The sequence below is a fragment of the Salvelinus sp. IW2-2015 genome, linkage group LG9 (genome assembly GCF_002910315.2).
Source record: "Salvelinus sp. IW2-2015 linkage group LG9, ASM291031v2, whole genome shotgun sequence".
Classification (NCBI taxonomy): domain Eukaryota; kingdom Metazoa; phylum Chordata; class Actinopteri; order Salmoniformes; family Salmonidae; genus Salvelinus; species Salvelinus sp. IW2-2015.
The window spans coordinates 23,080,978-23,099,594 of NC_036849.1; the positions used below are offsets into that span (position 1 = coordinate 23,080,978).

At 46.0% G+C, this 18,617-nt stretch overlaps 1 protein-coding gene across 1 annotated transcript in view; it reads left to right on the plus strand.

Moving 5' to 3' along the window:
- LOC111968840 (AT-rich interactive domain-containing protein 1B-like) overlaps nt 1-18,617 on the plus strand; it is a 355,396-nt gene that overhangs the window by 86,289 nt on the left and 250,490 nt on the right. Inside the window, 2 exon segments of the mRNA XM_023994739.2 lie at nt 1,264-1,364; nt 1,403-1,475. Coding sequence (XP_023850507.2) covers nt 1,264-1,364; nt 1,403-1,475 — 174 coding nt within the window.

The following is an 18,617-nucleotide window of genomic DNA, read 5'->3' on the forward strand; positions in this document are numbered from 1 at the left end:
TGACGTCATTTAAAAAGACATTGCGCTCCCTCACCTAAAACAATGGTACTACACCACTGCACTCACTAATTGTAACCACAGGTTGTTTTCCCCACAGGCGGGCGGGGCCATGACCTTCTATCTAAGGGTACGTTTGTAAATTCCCTCTGGCTATCTACTCCGATTTCAGAGCACTCTCGTCTGTGTGCCAGAGCGCAGAATAACTGATGAATTTACGAACGCTCAACACCTGTTGAATAGGGCCAATGTCTGCAATAAAGCGTTATTAAATTGTTGCCAGCAGCACAGTTGCAGACACCAACGCTCTGAATAACATAAAAACAGCCTAACCAGCTCTGCTAGGACCAGTAAAATGGTCAGAGTGAGGTGTTCTCTCATTTATATCTGGAAGTAGCTAGCAAGCTAGCTAACTTTAGCCAGTTAGCTTGGGTGCTTGACTGCGGTTGTGAGGTCAGAATGCTCAGATCAACCCTACTCCTCAGCCAGAGCGTCCAGTATGCGCTCTGAACGCTCCGAGAGTGAAACGCTCTGGATTTACAATCTGACAACGCTCACAATTTACGAACGCCCAGAGCACACTCTGAGCGCTCTCTGGCACTCCAGAGTGAATTTACGAACGCACCCTAATACTGACTTGGACTATAGAATTTGGAATTAGAATACTAGAATGGTCATGAACCTTCTTATGATGGGATGAATGCCAGCCATTTTGGTCAGGGAGTTGGTCAACCAAGGTTTGACAGTGCTGTGATAAGATATTGTGTAAAATAATGAATTTGAAGAATTTATCTGCACTGTATGTTTGTTAGCTTTTAGCTAGCTAGCCAGCCAATCTTAGAGGAATGATTCCGTACATTTTTCAAGTTAACTGCCAACATGCCAACATTCCATTTAAACAATGCAGTCAGTCCACAGCCAGACACTGGCTGACATCATTTGATAAAGTTGTAAATGCAACAATTACTGATATTGTATCATATAATAGCACTCACAGCTTTCCAAGAAAACAACAATGTAGACATTTATGGTCACTTTACAGATATTTCAGAGGCTATTTTTACAAAACATTGGTATGAAACCCATATAAATGTTTTATATAATTGTATGACATTATTATAAGTTGCCAATAATTACATGACCAAATTTCTAATATATCACATGCGTTACTTCTATTAACTTCTAGTAATTTAATAGGATCTCTATGGTTCCAGCAGAGGGTAGGTGCTAGCTACTCTAACTGTTGTATGATTGGTTGTATTCCAGCAGGGTCCCTCCCAGTATGGCCAGCAGGGTATAGGAGGATACAGCCAGCAGCAGCAGCAACAGCAGGGAACGACCCCGGGACCCTACTTCAGCCCCCCCCAGCAGAACCCCACCCCCCCCCCCCCCGACCCTACTTCAGCCCCCCCCAGCAGAACCCCACCGCCCCCCCTTCACAGCCCCCCTACCTGCCACCCCACGCCCCACCTCAGCAGGTAAGACATTGCTTCGGATAGAAGTTCACCTTATGCACAGATCTAGGATCAGTTTACTTTCCCCAAATATGAACATTTATAGTCAGGGGTAATATGTGATAACTGGATGTAGGACTCAGTGTCTAAGCGCACTTGTTCTGTTTGCTGTAAGTACTGCTATCCCAGAATGTTTTTCCCACATAGGCTTCCTCCTTGTGGTGTGTGTGTGTGTGTGTTGTGGGTGTGTGTGTGTGTGTGTGTGTGTGTGTGTGTGTGTGTGTGTGTTGTGTGTGTGTGTGTGTGTGTGTGTGTGTTGTGGTGTGTGTGTGGTGCGTCGCGTGCGTTGCATGCATGCATGTGTGTGGGCAGACAAGTCTGGCTCTGCTCACCCACAGGTCTGATGATGTCGTCCCAGATGGATTCTGAGCTATTTCTGCGTTGTCCTGCTTCCCATACTTTTGCACACACACACTGAAACGCAGTCACACACACACACCACACACACAACACACACAAACGCAAACGCAGTCCACACACCACACACCACACGACACACACTCACCACCAGCACACATCACACACACACACACACACACACACACACACACACACACCACACACACACACACACCACACACCACACACACAACACACACACTACAAGTGGGACCTCATAACAGATCGCTCGTCCAAAAGGCCCCTCACGTGGATGCTGGCAGCCGTTGTGCCCAGGAGGCTCTGGGGGTGGGTTACTGTCAGCCAGAACTCTGTGTATGTGGTGTATGTGTGTGTGCATGTGTGTGTAGTGCGGCATTTAATCTGCTTCGTGTCGGTTGTGTGTGTGTTTTTTCTTCATTGTACACTTACTGTTACTGGAAGAGACGGTGAGTCCAGCAGTTCTTGAAAAGGGATGAAGGGAGAATGGGGTGGTTAACACTACATCTTCAGGCTTGGACATGGGGAGGCTAGTTGGCAGTGTGGGGGTCCAGATTTTTAGTTAAACCAGCGTTCAGGACAGGAACGGCCTAGAGAAAGACTGCATTTTCAGTCAAATAGACTAGAGGATTGCGTGGTTCTGCCCCCTTACAGTTTGGGCTGCATTACCTTACTTTAGATTACACAGTCCAGCTGATCTTTCACAATGTGGGCTGGGAGGTTAGCTCTTCTCTTCTCTCTCGCTCGCTCGCTCGCTCTTCCCTCTCTCTCTCTCTCTCTCTCTTTCTCTCTTATCTCTCTCTCTCTCTCTTCTCCGTTCGTCTCTCTCCTCTGTCTCTCTTCTCTCTTCTCTCTCGTTTCTGCTCGCCTCTCCTCGTCTCTCTCATCTCTCTCCTCTTCTCTCCTTCTCTTCCTCTCATCCTTCTCTCTCTCTGCCGCTCTTCCTCTCCTCCGTCTTCTCTCTCTCTCTCTCTCTCTCTCTCTCTTTCTTTCTGCAGGCTGGAGCAAGGTGAGGTGGGTCAGCCAGTCTCAGGGCTATTTGGATTGAGGAATACTGAATGAGCCAGCCAGAGCCTACTACCCACTGGGCACACACTGGTTAAATCAACGTTGTGTCCASGTCATTTCAATTAAATTGCGTTGAACCAATGTGGAATAGATGTTGAATTGACGTCTGTGCACAGCCCACAGCCCACTACAGCACACAGCCTGCATGCCTTGGCCCCAGGATTACACTCCAGACCTATTTGAGGCTCTAAAGATTTGGTGTGAAATATTATTAGGCCAGTGGAGGATGTAGAGTAGTCTAAGAAGGTGGGGGGTGGAGGTAAAGATGGATTATGGTTTCTGCAGTGTTCCAATACAAAAGGAGTGTGTGTGCATGCATGCGAGCATGTGTTTGTTTTATAATAGAGAGAGTACTACCTATGTTCCCCCTGACCTATGTTATTGTGGCTGTATGATTGGGAGCTCATCTCAGCTCCCAATCATAAAGAAAGGTCACCATTCGACCTTTTTACAGCATTCTGTGCCGATCAATGAAAACACACAGCACTGTAAGAGAGATTAGGATGTCATTGTGGATGTGACCCCTCTCCCAAGACCTCTACTTACCAAAGGATAGAAGTTCCACCCTGTATGATTTGGGTGGTTAGCCGTTCCTCTCCACATCCATCAGCCCAGGTGAGAGGACATCCTTYACTTGATTGAGTGATTGCAGCTTCTTTGACATCATATTTGCTGTGAAACCCAAGGTTCCTTCAGAAACGGCAGGTAGCCTAGTGGTTAGAGCGTTGGACTAGTAACCGTGAAGGATGCAAGATCGGATCCCTGAACTGACAAGGTAGACATCTCTCGTTCTGCCCCTGAACAAGGCAGTKAACTCACTGTTCCTAGGCCGTCATTRAAAATAAGAATTTGTTCTTAACTGACTTGCCTAGTTAAATAAAGGAAATAAAAATATGTCTATTATCCTTATTTTATAGCCCTCTGAAGGGCAAGTGCTCTTTATTGGACTATGTTTCACTGGCTTTCTGATTCTGACCTATCAGCTGTTGCTTCAAAACATCTCATAAATACAGCTTAATTGATGAGGGGGAATGAAAACCATGGGTCTTTCTTATAGTCTCAAGTAATTCATGAATTGCTGTAAGAACTCCTAACAGCAGAGTTCCTCTGACTGGTGGGTTGCTAACCCGGTCATCTTCCACCTGCTCCCTGCCTTCCTGTCACCAACTGGTCTTATTCTCTCTACATCAGCTTTGATAAGACGAAACACTCTGATATGTTCCTCTCTGCCTCCCTCACTAAGAATGCTTTTCCATTTATGCGTGTGCTTGGGTGTTTGCCTTTGTGTGTTTGTTTGTGTGTATGTGTGTACAACTGTGTGCTTGCTTCCCCAGCAGATAGACGGACACCTTTCCTTCTCCGGCTGCCATTCTCTTATCTTCCTAGGTAGCTAGCTGGTATAGTGTGTTTTGTAGTGACTGAAACATCCATGCCCAAGTTGATACAGTATCTAGGTCCTTTATCTAACTGAAGGTTGCACAGTGTGAAAGGACTACTCCAGTGTGAGGATTTGTCGTGTTGTTCACACTGTTACCAGGCAAAGCCATCGATTGGTTACACCTTAAGCCAGGGATCATCAACTAAATTCAGCCGTGGGCCGAATTTTCTTGAGCAAATAATTTGTAGACTGTAATTTTACCGCAAGAATCCCAAACAGATATATTTGACTAAAATATTATATTTTCAAACATTTGTAGACGATCACGTGTCTCTCTATTATACGTGGGAATACTTAGGAACAAATTTCCCAAATAAAAATCACTTGAGGCCAGTGTTTTTACAGTCTTTTATGTCCAACAATTATTTTATTTTTTATATCTATATATTTTTGCTCAGAAAACTTTGGGGGCCAAATAAAACCACCAATTGGGAAACTCTGCCTTCATCTATGACAATTTGTTGTAGTTTCTGAGGAGTGACAAAGATTTCACAAACAAGAAGTGTACTTTATTGCTCCTCCTTTCTTCAATGAAAGTGTCCAGTCTGTTCCTCTGTGAGACTGCTTATCTCTAGGGTTGTTTCCTGTTTCCTGTATTACTTCCAACTACTTCCTGTCTTCTCTCTGAGCTGCTGCTGGCCCCACTATGCTGTGCTCTGCTCTGCTGTGCTGTGCTCTGCTCTGCTGTGCTCTGCTCTGCTGTGCTCTGCTCTGCTGTGCTCTGCTCCAAGGTTAATTAAAACACTGTCACATTGGCTGGCTGCCCGCCTTTATCGCTACTCCTGCTCTCGCTGCCACCCACGACCACCGATAGCACGCCACACGGCGCAGTGTACCCGAGGATGCCACGGCAACAACTGACTGGGAGAGGGGGGATGGAGGGAGGGAGGGAGAGAAGGGGAGAGTGCGGGAGAGGCAGGGCTATTCAAAGTTCAATATCATTAATTGGTCAGCATTTGAATATTAACTGAGAACTCTGTTAATTAACTGGATAATGAAAGCGCTGCTTCGATTGGGAGGGGAGAGAGAGGGATGAAGGGAGGGAGGGCTGTGGAAATAGAGGGCATATGGCAGAGGAAGCCGGGTGCCAGGCGATAAGAGGGACCCATCCGTGGTATAGGTCTGGCCACTGTAATTTGCAGGAGCTGCTTTAATTGTCATAACCTTTTAAATGGCATAGTTTATCAGAGTCCTCTAAATGTCCCTTCGTATCGCCACGGTAACCAGCACAGTGCTCCCATTGGCTGCCTGAAACAAGCACTTAAGCCTGATGARTTTACAAAAAAATAGAAAGGCAGAAAAAATGGTTAGTTAGATTTTTGGGGGGGTTCTGTGGGTTGGATTGGGTTTTTAGTTGTGTGTTTGCACATCTCTGCTGATTGACACTTTCTAATTGCGTGACTGGAATGCGTTGTGGTGTTTTTCTGATTTATGTTTGTATGTACGATTGTGATTCAAATGCAAGTGCGAGGTGTTTTTTGAAAGGGTTAGGACAGTCTTAATCACACTGGAAAGGGTAGTATTTAGCGCTCTGCACACCAGGGGCCTCATTTAGCACAACATTTGTTGGGGGGGTCCCTCCCTGGCTGGCTCTCTGTCACTGGGCTGGGTGATGGTTATAGAGAGAGGAGGAGGCCCCTCCCTGGCTGGCTCTCTGTCACTGGGCTGGGTGATGGTATGTTAGAGAGTGAGGAGGAGACCCCATCCCTGGCTGGCTCTCTGTCACTGGGCTGGGTGATGGTTGTTTAGAAGAGAGGAGGAGGCCCCTCCCTGGCTGGCTCTCTGTCACTGGGCTGGGTGATGGTTGTGAGAGAGAGGAGGAGGCCTCCCTCCTGGCTGGCTTCTGTCACTGGGCTGGGTGATGGTTTGTAGAGAGGAGGAGGAGGCCCTCCCTGGCTGGCTCTCTGTCACTGGGCTGTGGAGTGATGGTTGTAGAGAGAGGAGGAGGCCCTGCCTGGCTGGCTCTTCTGTCACTGGCTGGGTGATGGTTGTAGAGAAGGAGGAGGCCCCTCCTGGTTGGCTCTTCTGTCACTGGCTGGGTGGGGTGATGGTTTGTAGGAGAGAGGAGGAGGCCCCTCCCTGGCTGGCTCTCTGTCACTGGGCTGGCGGGTGATGGTGTGTGTAAGCGAGAGAGGAGGAGGCCCCTCCCTGGCTGGCTCTTGTCACTGGGCTGGGGATGGTTGTTAGAAGAGAGGAGGAGGCCCCTCCCTGGCTGGCTCTCTGTCACTGCGTGGGAGGGTGATGGTTGTAGAGAGAGGAGGAGGGATGGCCCCTCCCTGAGCTGTCTGTCTGGTCACTGGGCTGGGTGGCTGGTTTTCTAGAAGAGAGAGGAGCCCCTCCCTGGCTTCTTGTCTGTCACTGGTGAGCAGGTGGGTGATGGTTGTAGAAAGAGGAGGCCCCTCCCTGGCTGGCTCTCTGTCACTGGGCTGGGTGATGGTTGTAGAGAGAGGAGGAGGCCCCTCCCTGGCTGGCTCTCTGTCACTGTGCTGGGTGATGGTTGTAGAGAGAGGATCAGTACTGCAGCGTATAGGAATGCACCGAGACACGCACGCACTCACACACAATGGTAGAAACAGTCAAATACAGTCGGATATGGGTAGTGTATGCACACACACGTATCCTTTGAAAAGGGATCGCAACATATCAGTCTTTACATTAACCAAAATCTGTGAGGCAGTCAGTTAGTCCGTTGTCCTTTCTATTCTAGAGGGACTGCTGCATTGTCTTTCAGTCCTGTCTGATCCAAGCTGTCAGTTTATACTGAATCTAGTTTCTGCATTACAGGCCTTAATAAGAGCTGCCATTTTCTCCCTGGCAACCCCTCTCTCTCTCCCTACTGTAATATTGTGCAACTTGCTGATTGCTTCAATTATGGCATCCCAATCTGAGGTGCCATTGTTGTCTGTGCTAATGATGTGCAGGACCATGAATATGGATGGCCTGCATCTTCCCTTCCCACTCCTCACCCTCTACTCTCCTCTCCTCTCTGCTGCTGCCTGCCTGTCTTTGTCTGTCCCTGTTCCCTGTTCTCTGTCATGTCTCTGATGTGCTGTGCTTTGTGTACACAGACGTGCGTTTATATTTATAAACGCCATGATTTTCCCATCCTCTGCTTTAAATATGAACGCTAAAAATATCCCCCTCAAGAACAATCAGAAGCAGACACGCACACATACACACACACGGTCACACACACACACGCACACGCACACACACACACAGCTCAGGTGAAGCAGACATGAGAGGATCCATCCTCTGACCAGTGTGATTCAACTCAGTTTGGCTGTTAGAAGTGTCACTGTCTCTCTGTGGTGCTCTCATCACTCTTCTACATCTCCTGTGTGAAGTACACGACAGTACTGTGTGTATCTATCTGGTGACGCTCCGTATCGCCCACTCTTATATCTTTCTCCCTATTGTTCTACCTCACACTCTCTCTCTTTTGCTCTCTCTCTCTTTCTTTCTCTACCTCTCGCTCGCTTTCTCCCTCTCCAACATAGTCTCCCTCCCCTCCTTCCCTATTTCCCGCTCCCTCCCTCCCTCCCTCCTTTCTGTCCTCTCTGTGTGAAGGGTTGACAGGCATGGGGAGGTTGCCCAGTGGAAATCCGAACTAGCTGTCCTCAGGGGGCCAGGGATAGGCTGGGGCCACTGGGCTTTTTAAAGACGCGCAATTAAGCTTAATTTTTAATGAATATTAATGGAATTAGTGGCAGATTGGCGGAGATCTGCATCTGTGACGGTGTGGGAATGACATTCATTTGGTAGTCATGAGGCATGGCAGGAGAGACGGAGGCAAGGAAGGATGGATGGAAGGAAAGAGAGAGAGAAGAGGAGAGGGCCCTGCCACTGACAGATACTGTATATCTTTCATTTAGGAATGCATTCTATCCGTCTCCAAGCCCAGACAAACAGCCTACTCACCAGTTATCAGTCTATATATGTAATACTAACTCCTAACTCCCCATGGCTGTCTAACATCATTTCAGTCAGATTCCTGCATTCCCTTATGTACTTCAAATCCTTTTCTTCAATACCCTCTTTTCTATTACGCTAAGATGAAGCCTTGTTAAAGACCACATGGTGGTGTGTGTGGTGTGTGTGTTGTGTGGTGGTGTTGTGTGTGTGTGTGTGGTGTGGTGTGTGTGTGTGTGTGGTGTGTGTGTGTGTGGTGGTGTGTGTGGTGTGTGTGTGTGTGTGTGTGCGTGTGTGTGTGTAGCAGGAAGACAGGAATAAGTGTAGCTCCAGGCGTAAGGTGTGGAGGAGTGGATGATATTCTAGCTGCTCATCATAGCTTCTAAATTAGCTCAGAAATCACTATTTTCAAGAAAATGACAAAAAATACATGAAGCAAAATTAGACTAACCTCATTTTGTCTGTACTCATTGATTCTCTCTCTCTTGCTCCCTCTCTCTCTCTCCCTCTGTCTCTCTCTATTGCTCTCTCCCACACTCTCTCTCTCTCTCTCCCTCTGTCTCACTCTCAGTATGTGTAATCTGAGGGAAATATGTGTCTAATATGGTCATACGTTTGTCAGGAGGTTAGGAAGTGTAGCTCAGTTTCCACCTCATTTTGTGGGCAGTGTGCACATAGCCCGTCTTCTCTTGAGAGCCAGGTCTGCCATACTGCAGCGTTTCTCAATAGCAAGGCTATGCTCACTGAGTCTGTACATAGTCAAAGCTTTCCTTAAGTTTGGGTCAGTCGCTGTGGTCAGATACTGTACTCTGTGTACTCTCTGTTTAGGGCCAAACAGCATTCTAGTTTGCTCTGTTTTTTGTTCATTCTTTCCAATGTGTCAAGTAATTATCTTTTTGTTTTCTAATGATATGGTTGGGTCTAATTGTGTGGGGCTCTGTGGGGTCTGTTTGTGTTCGTGAACAGAGCCCCAGGACCAGCTTGCTTAGGAGACTCTTCTCCAGGTTCATCTCTCTGTAGGTGATGGCTTTGTTATGGAAGGTTTGGGAATCGCTTTCTTTTAGGTGGTTGTAGAATTGAACGGCTCTTTTCTGGATTTTGATAATTAGCGGGTATCGGCGTAATTCTGCTCTGCATGCATTATTTGGTCTTTTAATTTGTACACAGAGGATATTTTTGTCGAATTCTACATGCAGAAGTTGTATTCGTGGTCTGGCAACTGGACCTTTTTTGGAACACCATTATTTCTGTCTTACTGAGATTTACTGTCAGGGCMCAGGTCTGACTGAATCTATGCAGAAGGTCTAGGTGCTGCTGTAGGCCCTCCTCGGTTGAGGACAGCACCATATCATCAGCAAACAGTAAACATTTGACTTCAGATTCAAGTAGGGTGTAACGGCATCCGAAGAGGAGGAGCAGGGATTGAACCAAAATGCAGCGTTGTGTGATGACATAATTTATTTAAACAAGACRAAAAAACGAACTAGACTTGAATAATTAACAAAACAAATAAACGATGTAGACAGACCTGGACGACGAACTTACATGAAACACGAAGAACGCAATAACAGGAAAACTGACTACATAAAACGAACRAACAAACAAAACCGAAAACAGTCCCGTGTGGCGTAACATACAGACACTGACACAGGAGACAACCACCCACAAACAAACACTGTGAAACTACCTACCTTAATATGATTCTCAATCAGAGGAGATGAAAACCACCTGCCTCTAATTGAGAACCATATTAGGTACCCATTCACCAACATAGAAACAGAAAACATAGACTGCCCACCCAAACTCACGTCCTGACCAACTAACACATACAAAACTAACAGAAAACAGGTCAGGAACGTGACATAGGGTGAGGCCGGGTGTTGCAGACTGTTCTAGTGCCGTCGCCAATTCCTTGATATAAGCTGCCATTTTTAACCGCACACTTGTTGTTTGTGTACATGGATTTTATAATGTTGTATGTTTGTCCCCCAACACCACTTTCCATCAATTTGTGTAGCAGACCCTCATGCCAAATTGAGTCAAAAGCTTTTTTGAAATGAGAAGACTTTGCCTTTGTTTTATTTTGTTTGTTTGTCAATTAGGGTGTGCAGGGTGAATACATGGTCTGTCGTACGGTAATTTGGTGAAAAGCCAATTTTACATTTGCTCAGAACATTGTTTTCACTGAGGAAATGTACGAGTCTGCTGTTAATGATAATGCAGAGGATTTTCCCAAKGCTGCTGTTGACGCATATCCCACGGTAGTTATTGGGGTCAAATTTGTCTCCACTTTTGTGGATTGGGGTGATCAGTCCTTGGTTCCAAATATTGGGGAAGATGCCAGAGCTAAGGATAATGCTAAAGAGTTTAAGTATAGCCAATTGGAATTTGTTGTCTGTATATTTTAGAATTTCATTGAGGATACCATCAACACATTTTTGGGTTGGATGGTTTGTATTTTGTCCTGTAGTTCATTCAATGTAATTGACAATCCAATGAGTTCTGGTAGTCTTTACTAGTTGATTCAAAGATTTGTATTTGATAATATACTGTATATGTTTTTGCTGTTTGTTCTTTGTTATACGGTCAAAAAGATTGGAGAAGTGGTTTACCCATACATCTCTGTTTTGGATAGATAATTCTTTGTGTTGTTGATTGTTTAGAGTTTTCCAATTTCCTCAGAAGTGGTTAGTCTATGGATTCTTCAATTACATTGAGCTGTTTTCTGACATGCTGTTCCTTCTTTTTCCGTAGTGTATTTCTGAATTGTTTTAGTGATTCACCATAGTGAAGGCGTAGACTCAGGTTTTCTGGGTCTCTATGTTTTTGGTTGGATAAGTTTCTCAATTTCTTTTTTAGGTTTTGCATTCTTCATCAAACCATTTGTGACTCACCACCTAGATTCGGTCTTATGTAGCAAAATTTGAAATTATGTTTTTTACATTTGATAAAGGTAGAGACGAAGAGCTACAAAATGGTATATCATACTGCATTGTTGAGGAACAATGGGAAAGTCATTCTTGTAAACTTGTAAACTCACTTTTGAAAAAATGGCCTTGAATGTTTTGGTATCTAGTAGAGAGATCTTCTTTGTCTACACCCATTCAGCATCTTTCACACCCTCTTAAGCTTTAGCCCCACCCATCTTGTTTCCCTCTCGGAGTGTTTAGAGCACAGACTTGATGCTCTGACCGATGATTTGTTTACCTATGGATGACATGAAAACAGCCTAACCAGCTCTGATGGCAACAATTTCATTCCGCTTCTTTGCAGACGTTTACTGACACCGACCATATTCAACGCGTGATGTACACTTTAGCTTAAGACAACGTGTACAATTACACATGTCACGTAATGTTATCTAACGAGCCAGCCAGCTAACATTATCTAGCTAAACAACAATGAACATAGTGCCAAATCATGTCATTACTACACTGCATGAATATGCTGGGAGCTAACCATCCAGGTTCAATGTTWGCTAGCTAACATTAGGCTGCAACTAGCAAAGCAAACAGCTCTGGGATACGAATAACAACGTCAGCTAGGGAGCCAGCCAGCTAATGTTAGCTAGCTAGCTAACAGTACACTTTAGCTTAAGACATGTAGCCAGCTAGCTAGGTAAACAAAGAAACTTAGCTAGGCAAACAATGTGTAAAATCATACGTCACGTAACGTTAGTTAACGAGCCAGCCAGCTAACCTTAGTTAGTTAAACAACAATGAACATAGTGCCAAATCATGTTGTTACTACACTGCATGAATATGCTGGGACCTAACCAACCAGGTTCAATGTTAGCTAGCTAACATTAGGCTGCAACTAGCAAAGCAAACAGCTCTCGGATATGAATAACAACGTCAGCTAGGGAGCCAGCCAGCTAACGTTAGCTAGCTAGCTAACAGTACATTTTAGCTTGAAATGAAACCACTTTCTGTCAAAATTAGAAACGTGTAATATCTGAAAATGTAGCTAGCTAACTCTAGACTATCTTATCTATATACATCATCATGCATGATGGACGCGTCTTCCTGTCATGGATGCCATGCCACAGTTGCCCTTAGTTTGATGATGTAATCTGGAGACAGGTGCTTTCTCCATCTCTTTAGCTATCATACACTAATTCCACTGATTTCAAAACGTGATCCTTCAGAAAGTGGAGAGCAATACTTACCTATGCAGCTCCACTACACAATACATTTTAAAAAAGCCGCGTTCGACAGGATTACCAGCTCAAATAGACAGAAGCCAGCTATATGGCAGACCAATCCGAACTCCTCTCTCGGCATGTCCAGCCCACTCATTATCTCAGCCAATCATGGCTAGTGGGAACGTTGCTGACTTTTTCTATGGCTTAACCAACAAGGATCGTAATTTAACAATTGTATTCATATTTACAGATGGCATACAMGTTTGTTATTAAGGCACATGAAKGTTCACATGTTCGAGAAAGGCATTTCTGCCCAAAAACGCATTTTGATCGAAAACATTTTTTACTTTCAAACGGCTCTCCTGTGAAGTTGTGACTTGCGACATACGCCTAGTTTCCTGAATCGGGTCACATTTGTCATTGTTGTTCATTTTCTTCAGTTTTCTGTTTGAAATTTTTAGATTTGATAGGAAGCTGAAAGGTCAAATATACTGTTTAGGTTTTCTACTGGCAAGTTTACACGTTCACTATTACAGTGGAACATTTTATCCAGGATGTTGTCTAAAGGAGTCCCCCCGAAGCCTACCATTGACTATGTACATACCCAGCGTGCGACAGAGCGGCAGGAGTTGTGACCCGTTTTTGTTGGTTATGTTGTTGTAGTTGTGCGTAGGGGGGCAAATGGGGGATGGAATGCTGTCACCCCCAGGCAGGTGTTTGTCCCCCTGTGTGCTGAGGGTGTCAGGTTTTTGTCCATTTCTGGCATTTAGGTCGCCACAGATTAGTACATGTTCCTGGGCCTGGAAATGATTGATTTCCCCTTCCAGGATGGAGAAGCTGTCTTCACTAAAGTATGGGGATTCTAGTGGGGGGATATAGGTAGCACACAGGAGGACATTTTTCTCTGTTAAGATAATTTTACTAGCCAAATGTAAAATGTTCCTGTTTTGATTAGTTTAATATAGTGAGTTATGTGTGTTCTAAACCAAATGAGCATTTCCCCCGAGTCCCTTCCCTGCTCTCTGTAACCTAGAGGGCACCCAGTGGGTCCATATACCCTACATTACTCATCTCATATGTATATACTGTACTCGATACCATCTACTGCATCTTGCCTATGCCGTTCTGTACCATCACTCATTCATTTATTTTTATGTACATRTTCTTCATCCCTTTACACTTGTGTGTATAAGGTAGTTGTTGTGAAATTGTTAGGTTAGATTACTCGTTGGTTATTACTGCATTGTTGGAACTAGAAGCACAAGCATTTGTGCTTGCTACACTCGCATTAACATCTGCTAACCATGTGTATGTGACAAATACATTTTGATTTGATTTGATTTTGATCTCCTCTATACCATTTTTATTGTATGATGATAAGTTCTGTATTTCTGAAGTCCAGGTTCCTGCTCTTTAGGCCAAAGGCAGATGACCTCAGGCCTTGGATAATCCAGGATGAGATAGTGAAAGCTTTGTGTTCCATAAAGTGTCCAATGTTGATAGTTGTGTGGTTTGGCACATGCCATTGGCTTGGGCTAGTGTAAGAGTGGGGGTTGGGCCTGTTTTCCTGCTCACGGCCTGGGCGTATGTGTGACTTTCATGTTGAGGCCCTCTTTGTGGGAGTGGGGGGCATGGGGTGGGCATGAGGGGCATAGGTCTGATCTGAGGGGGCCTAAATGGGGTGTGGGCATGGTTGACTTGGTGGGGGACTTCGCTGTTCGATGGCCTCTTTGTGAGGAGTAGGGGGGGCATGGGTGGGCATGCCGAGGGCATAGGTCCTGATCTGAGGGGGCCGCTAATGGGGTGGGGCAGTGGGTTGAGCTAATGGTGGGGGTGTTGATTGATTGGGGTGGGGGTGTGGATTTGTGGCTGGTGGTGTGGGGGGTGGTGGGGGTCTTGCAGGTCTGGGAGAGGTGTTCTTGTCTGGTCTGGGCTAGGGTTCTATTGCCATCTGTACGCTCCTGTGTGTTGTGTTGGTGGCTCGTGGTTCTGGATGGCTGATCGTCCCTTAGGTCCCAGTGCATACAGGTGGGCACTGGGCTGCCTTGTATTAGTGAGACCTGGTTGTAAAAGACTGTTCAGCGGTCGCGAGTGGTGGAGTGGTTTTTGGCTCATGTAGAACATTCGGTTATTAGAGTAGCAGTCAGGAAATACTTAGTAGGTAGCTAGCGGTGGGAAAGTCATTACGTGTGTAGCATCGGATGGAGATGAACCCAACTTTGCTGTAACGTTGGGGATAGTAGAGAAGCTTTTCATTCACCTCCTTGAGTGCTGTGGCCACCCTTTCCTGCTGTGTGTATTATTAATGTGCTGGGTGAACCTAGTTGGTCATCTCTCTCTCTCTCTTCTCTCTCTCTTCTCTCTCTCTCTATAGTGAAAGTAGGTGATGATGACAGGATGTAAACAGTTGCACGAGGTTAACATTACTATGACCCAGTTGTCTCAGCATTCCTTCCAGTAAATACACATCAAACCCAACACACACACAACACACAACACCACACACACCACACACACACACACAACACACACACACACACACACAACACACACACACACACCACACACACACACCACACACACAACACACACACCACACACAAACACAACACACATTTCTGCCTGAGTAAATATTACTTTGCTGTGTTGGTCCTGTTTTCAATAGAGTTAGTGTGTACTAATGCTTGTTGTGCCTGTGTCTGTATCTGTCAGTATTTATGTCACTAGTGGTGGTCATGGTGTGGTGGTGAGTGGAGTGGTGAGTGGAGTGGTGATGTGGTGATTAGGGAGTGGGGTGGTGAGTGGAGTGGGGAGTGGTGAGTGGGGTGGTGAGTGGTGAGTGGTGATTAGGGGGTGGGGTGGTGAGTGGAGTGGTGAGTGGGGTGGGGTGGTGAGGGTGAGTGTGAGTGTGTGGGTGAGTGGTGTGGTGAGGGAGTGGTGAGTGGATTGGTATGATGTAGGGGTAGGTGAGTGGAGTGGTGTGAGTGGGAGTGGTGAGTGTGGAGTGGTGAGTGGGGTGGTGGATTGGGGAGTGGTGAGTGTGAGTGGTGGTGAGTGGATGGGAGTGGTGAGTGGAGTGGTGGATGGAGTGTGAGTGGTGGTGAGTGGGAGTGGTGAGTGGGGTTGGTGAGTGGTGAGTGGAGTGGGGAGTGGTGAGTGGGGTGGTGAGTGGTGAGTGTTGAGTGGAGTGGTAAGTGGAGTGGTGAGTGGAGTGGTGAGAGGAGTGGTGAGTGGAGTTTGAGTGGAGTGGTGAGTGGGTGGTGAGTGGGGGTGGTGAGTGGGAGTGGTGAGTGGAGTGGTGAGTGTGAGTGGGAGTTGGTGAGGGAGTGTGAGTGGAGTGGTGAGTGGGGTGGTGAGTGGGGATGTGAGTGGAGTGGTGAGTGGAGTGGTGAGTGGAGTGGTGAGTGGGGAGTGGTGAGATGTGAGTGGAGGGAGTGGTGGTGAGGGTGGTGAGAGTGGAGTGGAGGGTGGGGAGTGGTGAGAGGAGTGGTGAGTGGAGTGGTGAGTGGAGTGGTGAGGGAGTGGTGAGGGTGTGTGGCCAAACAAGTCTCAGGAGGTGTGCATTAGACACTTCTCTCTCTCCCCCTTTCTACTTTATTTACCTTAGGAAGAACTATATATTTTTGTAAGGAAAATTGCGGTGTGTTTTTACAGAGAGAAGGTGATGTGTATTTGTGTAAGGGGAAGCGATGTGGTGCTGTATTTGTGTGAAGGGGAAGCGATGTGTGTGTATTTGTGTGAGGGGAAGGCGATGTGTGTGTATTTGTGTAAGGGGAAGCGATGTGTGTGTATTTGTGGAAGGGAAAGCGATGTGTTTGTATTTGTGTAGGGGAAAAGCCGATTGTGTTTGTTGTATTTGTGTAAGGTGGAAGCGATGTGTGTGTATTTGTTAATCGGAAGTGAGTGTTGTGTAATTTGTGTAAGGGAAGCGATGTGTGTGTATTTGTGTAAGGGAAGCGATGTGTTTGATTTTGTAAGGGGAAGCGAGTGTGTGTATTTGTTAAGGGGAAGCGATGTGTGTGTATTTGTGGAAGGGGAAGGACGATGTTGTGTGGTATTTTGGTGAAGGAAGGGAAAGCGATGTGTTTTGTATTTGTGTAAGGGGAAGCGATGTGTGTGTATTGGTGTAAGGGGAAGCGATGTGTGTGTATTTGTGTAAGGTGGAAGCGATGTGTATTGTATTTGTGTAAGGGGAAGCGATGTGTGTGTATTTGTGGAGGGGAGGAGTGTGTGGTATTGTGGTAGGAAGCGAATGTGTGGTGTTATTTGTGTAAGGGAAGCGATGTGTGTGTATTTGTGGAAGGGGAAGCGATGTGTGTGTTTGTGTTAGGGAAAGCGATGTGTTGTATTTGTGTGGAACGGGAGAGCGATGTGTGTGTATTTGTGTAAGGGGAAGCGATGTGTTTTATTTGTGTAAGGGGAAGGTGTTGTGTTATTGTGTAAGGGGAAGCGATGTGGTTTGTATTTGTGGTAAGGGGAAGCGATGTGTGTGTATTTGGGTAACGGGGAAGCTTGATGTGTGGTGTTTTGTGGAAGGGAAGCGATGTGTGTTGTATTTGTGAAGGGAAGCGATGTGTTTGTATTGTGTAATGGGAGCAGATGTGGTTGTATTTGTTGAAAGGGACAGAGATGTGTGTGTATTTGTGGAAGCGGGAAGCGATTGTGAGTGACTTATTTGTGTAAGGGGACGATGTGTTTTGTATATGATGAGAAGGGGGAGAGCGAATGTGTGGTAAGTATTGTGTAAAGGGGAAGGCGATTGTGGTGTTTTAAGAGTGATCATGTAATGGGCAGCGGTATGATGTGTGTTATTATGTGAAATCGGAAGTGATGTGGCTGTGGTGATGGTGTGGAAAAGGGGAAGAACGATGTGTGTGATATGTATGTGTAAAGCGGACGTGGAAGCAGGAGAGTTGGAGTAGTGATAGTGTAGTAAGGGCAGGAGGAATGTTGTGTGGCTATTTTGTGGATAGGGATAAGAACGATGTGATGTAGTGAGTTAGATTGGTGGAGTGGATGGGACCCGCGATGTTGTAGGTTGGTAGGGGAAGTCGAGATTGTGTAGTGTATGTAGTTGGAAGGAGGGAGCGAGTGTGATGTGTAATGTGAGAGAGGGGAAAGCGAAGTTGAGGATACTAGGTGGTAAGGAAAGCACGATGAGGTGGTGATATTAGGACAAAGGGGAAGCACGTGATGTTGTAGGTATGTGTGTATGGGAAGCGAGATTCTGAATGTATCATGTTATAGTAATGCGGGAAGACCGATCCGATGCACGTTGTGAGTTTCTGATGGGGAGCGAGGGTGTTATTCTACTGTATTATGGTGTAAGTGGGTAACTGATGTTGGTGTAAGTGGGTGAGAGGGAGCGATTGTGTCTGTGGATTTGTGAGAGGGGAATGCGTATGCCTTTTTGTCATTCTCTGCTTTATAGGCGGAACGATGTGCTTGATGTTTGTGTGGTTAGGGGGAACTGCGTGTTTAGTCATTTTGGGTGGTATACGCGGGACGCGATGGATGGATGCTTCTAAGTTTGTGTATAGAGGGAGGCGTGTTGTGTATTCTGTGATACAAGGGGGAGCGATGTGCTGTGTAATTAGTGTTGAAAGAGGAGACTGGCGCGATGTCGTGTTTGTATTGTGTAAGGGGAAAGCGATGTGTGTTGTATTTGTGTAAGGCGGAAGCGCAGTTGTGTTTGTTTTGTGTAGGTGAAGCGAATCGTGTTTGATATTTTGTGTAAGGGGAAGCGTGTGTGTTGTATTTGTGAATCAGGGGAAGCTGATGTGTGTATTGGAAATGTGTGTGTATGTACAGGGAAGCGATCTTGTGTGTATTGTGTGTAAGGGAAGCGATGTGTTTTTGTTATTTGTGGAAGGGGGAGACGATGTGTGTGTATTTGTGTAAGGAAAGCGATGATGTTGTATTGTTAAGGGGAGGATTGTGTGTATTGAAGGGGAAGCGATGTGTGTGTATTTGTGGTGTAAGGGGAACGATGTGTGTTGTGAAGGAGCATGTGTGTATGTACGGGAAACGATGTGTGTGTATTTTGTGTAAGGGAAGAGATGGTGTTTGTATGTTGTGTAAGGGGAACGCCTCCCGGATTTTCTTGGGGTTGGGGGTGTTTTAAATTGGGTGGGAAAGGGTTTGGGGTGCTGTACTAAATGAAAGA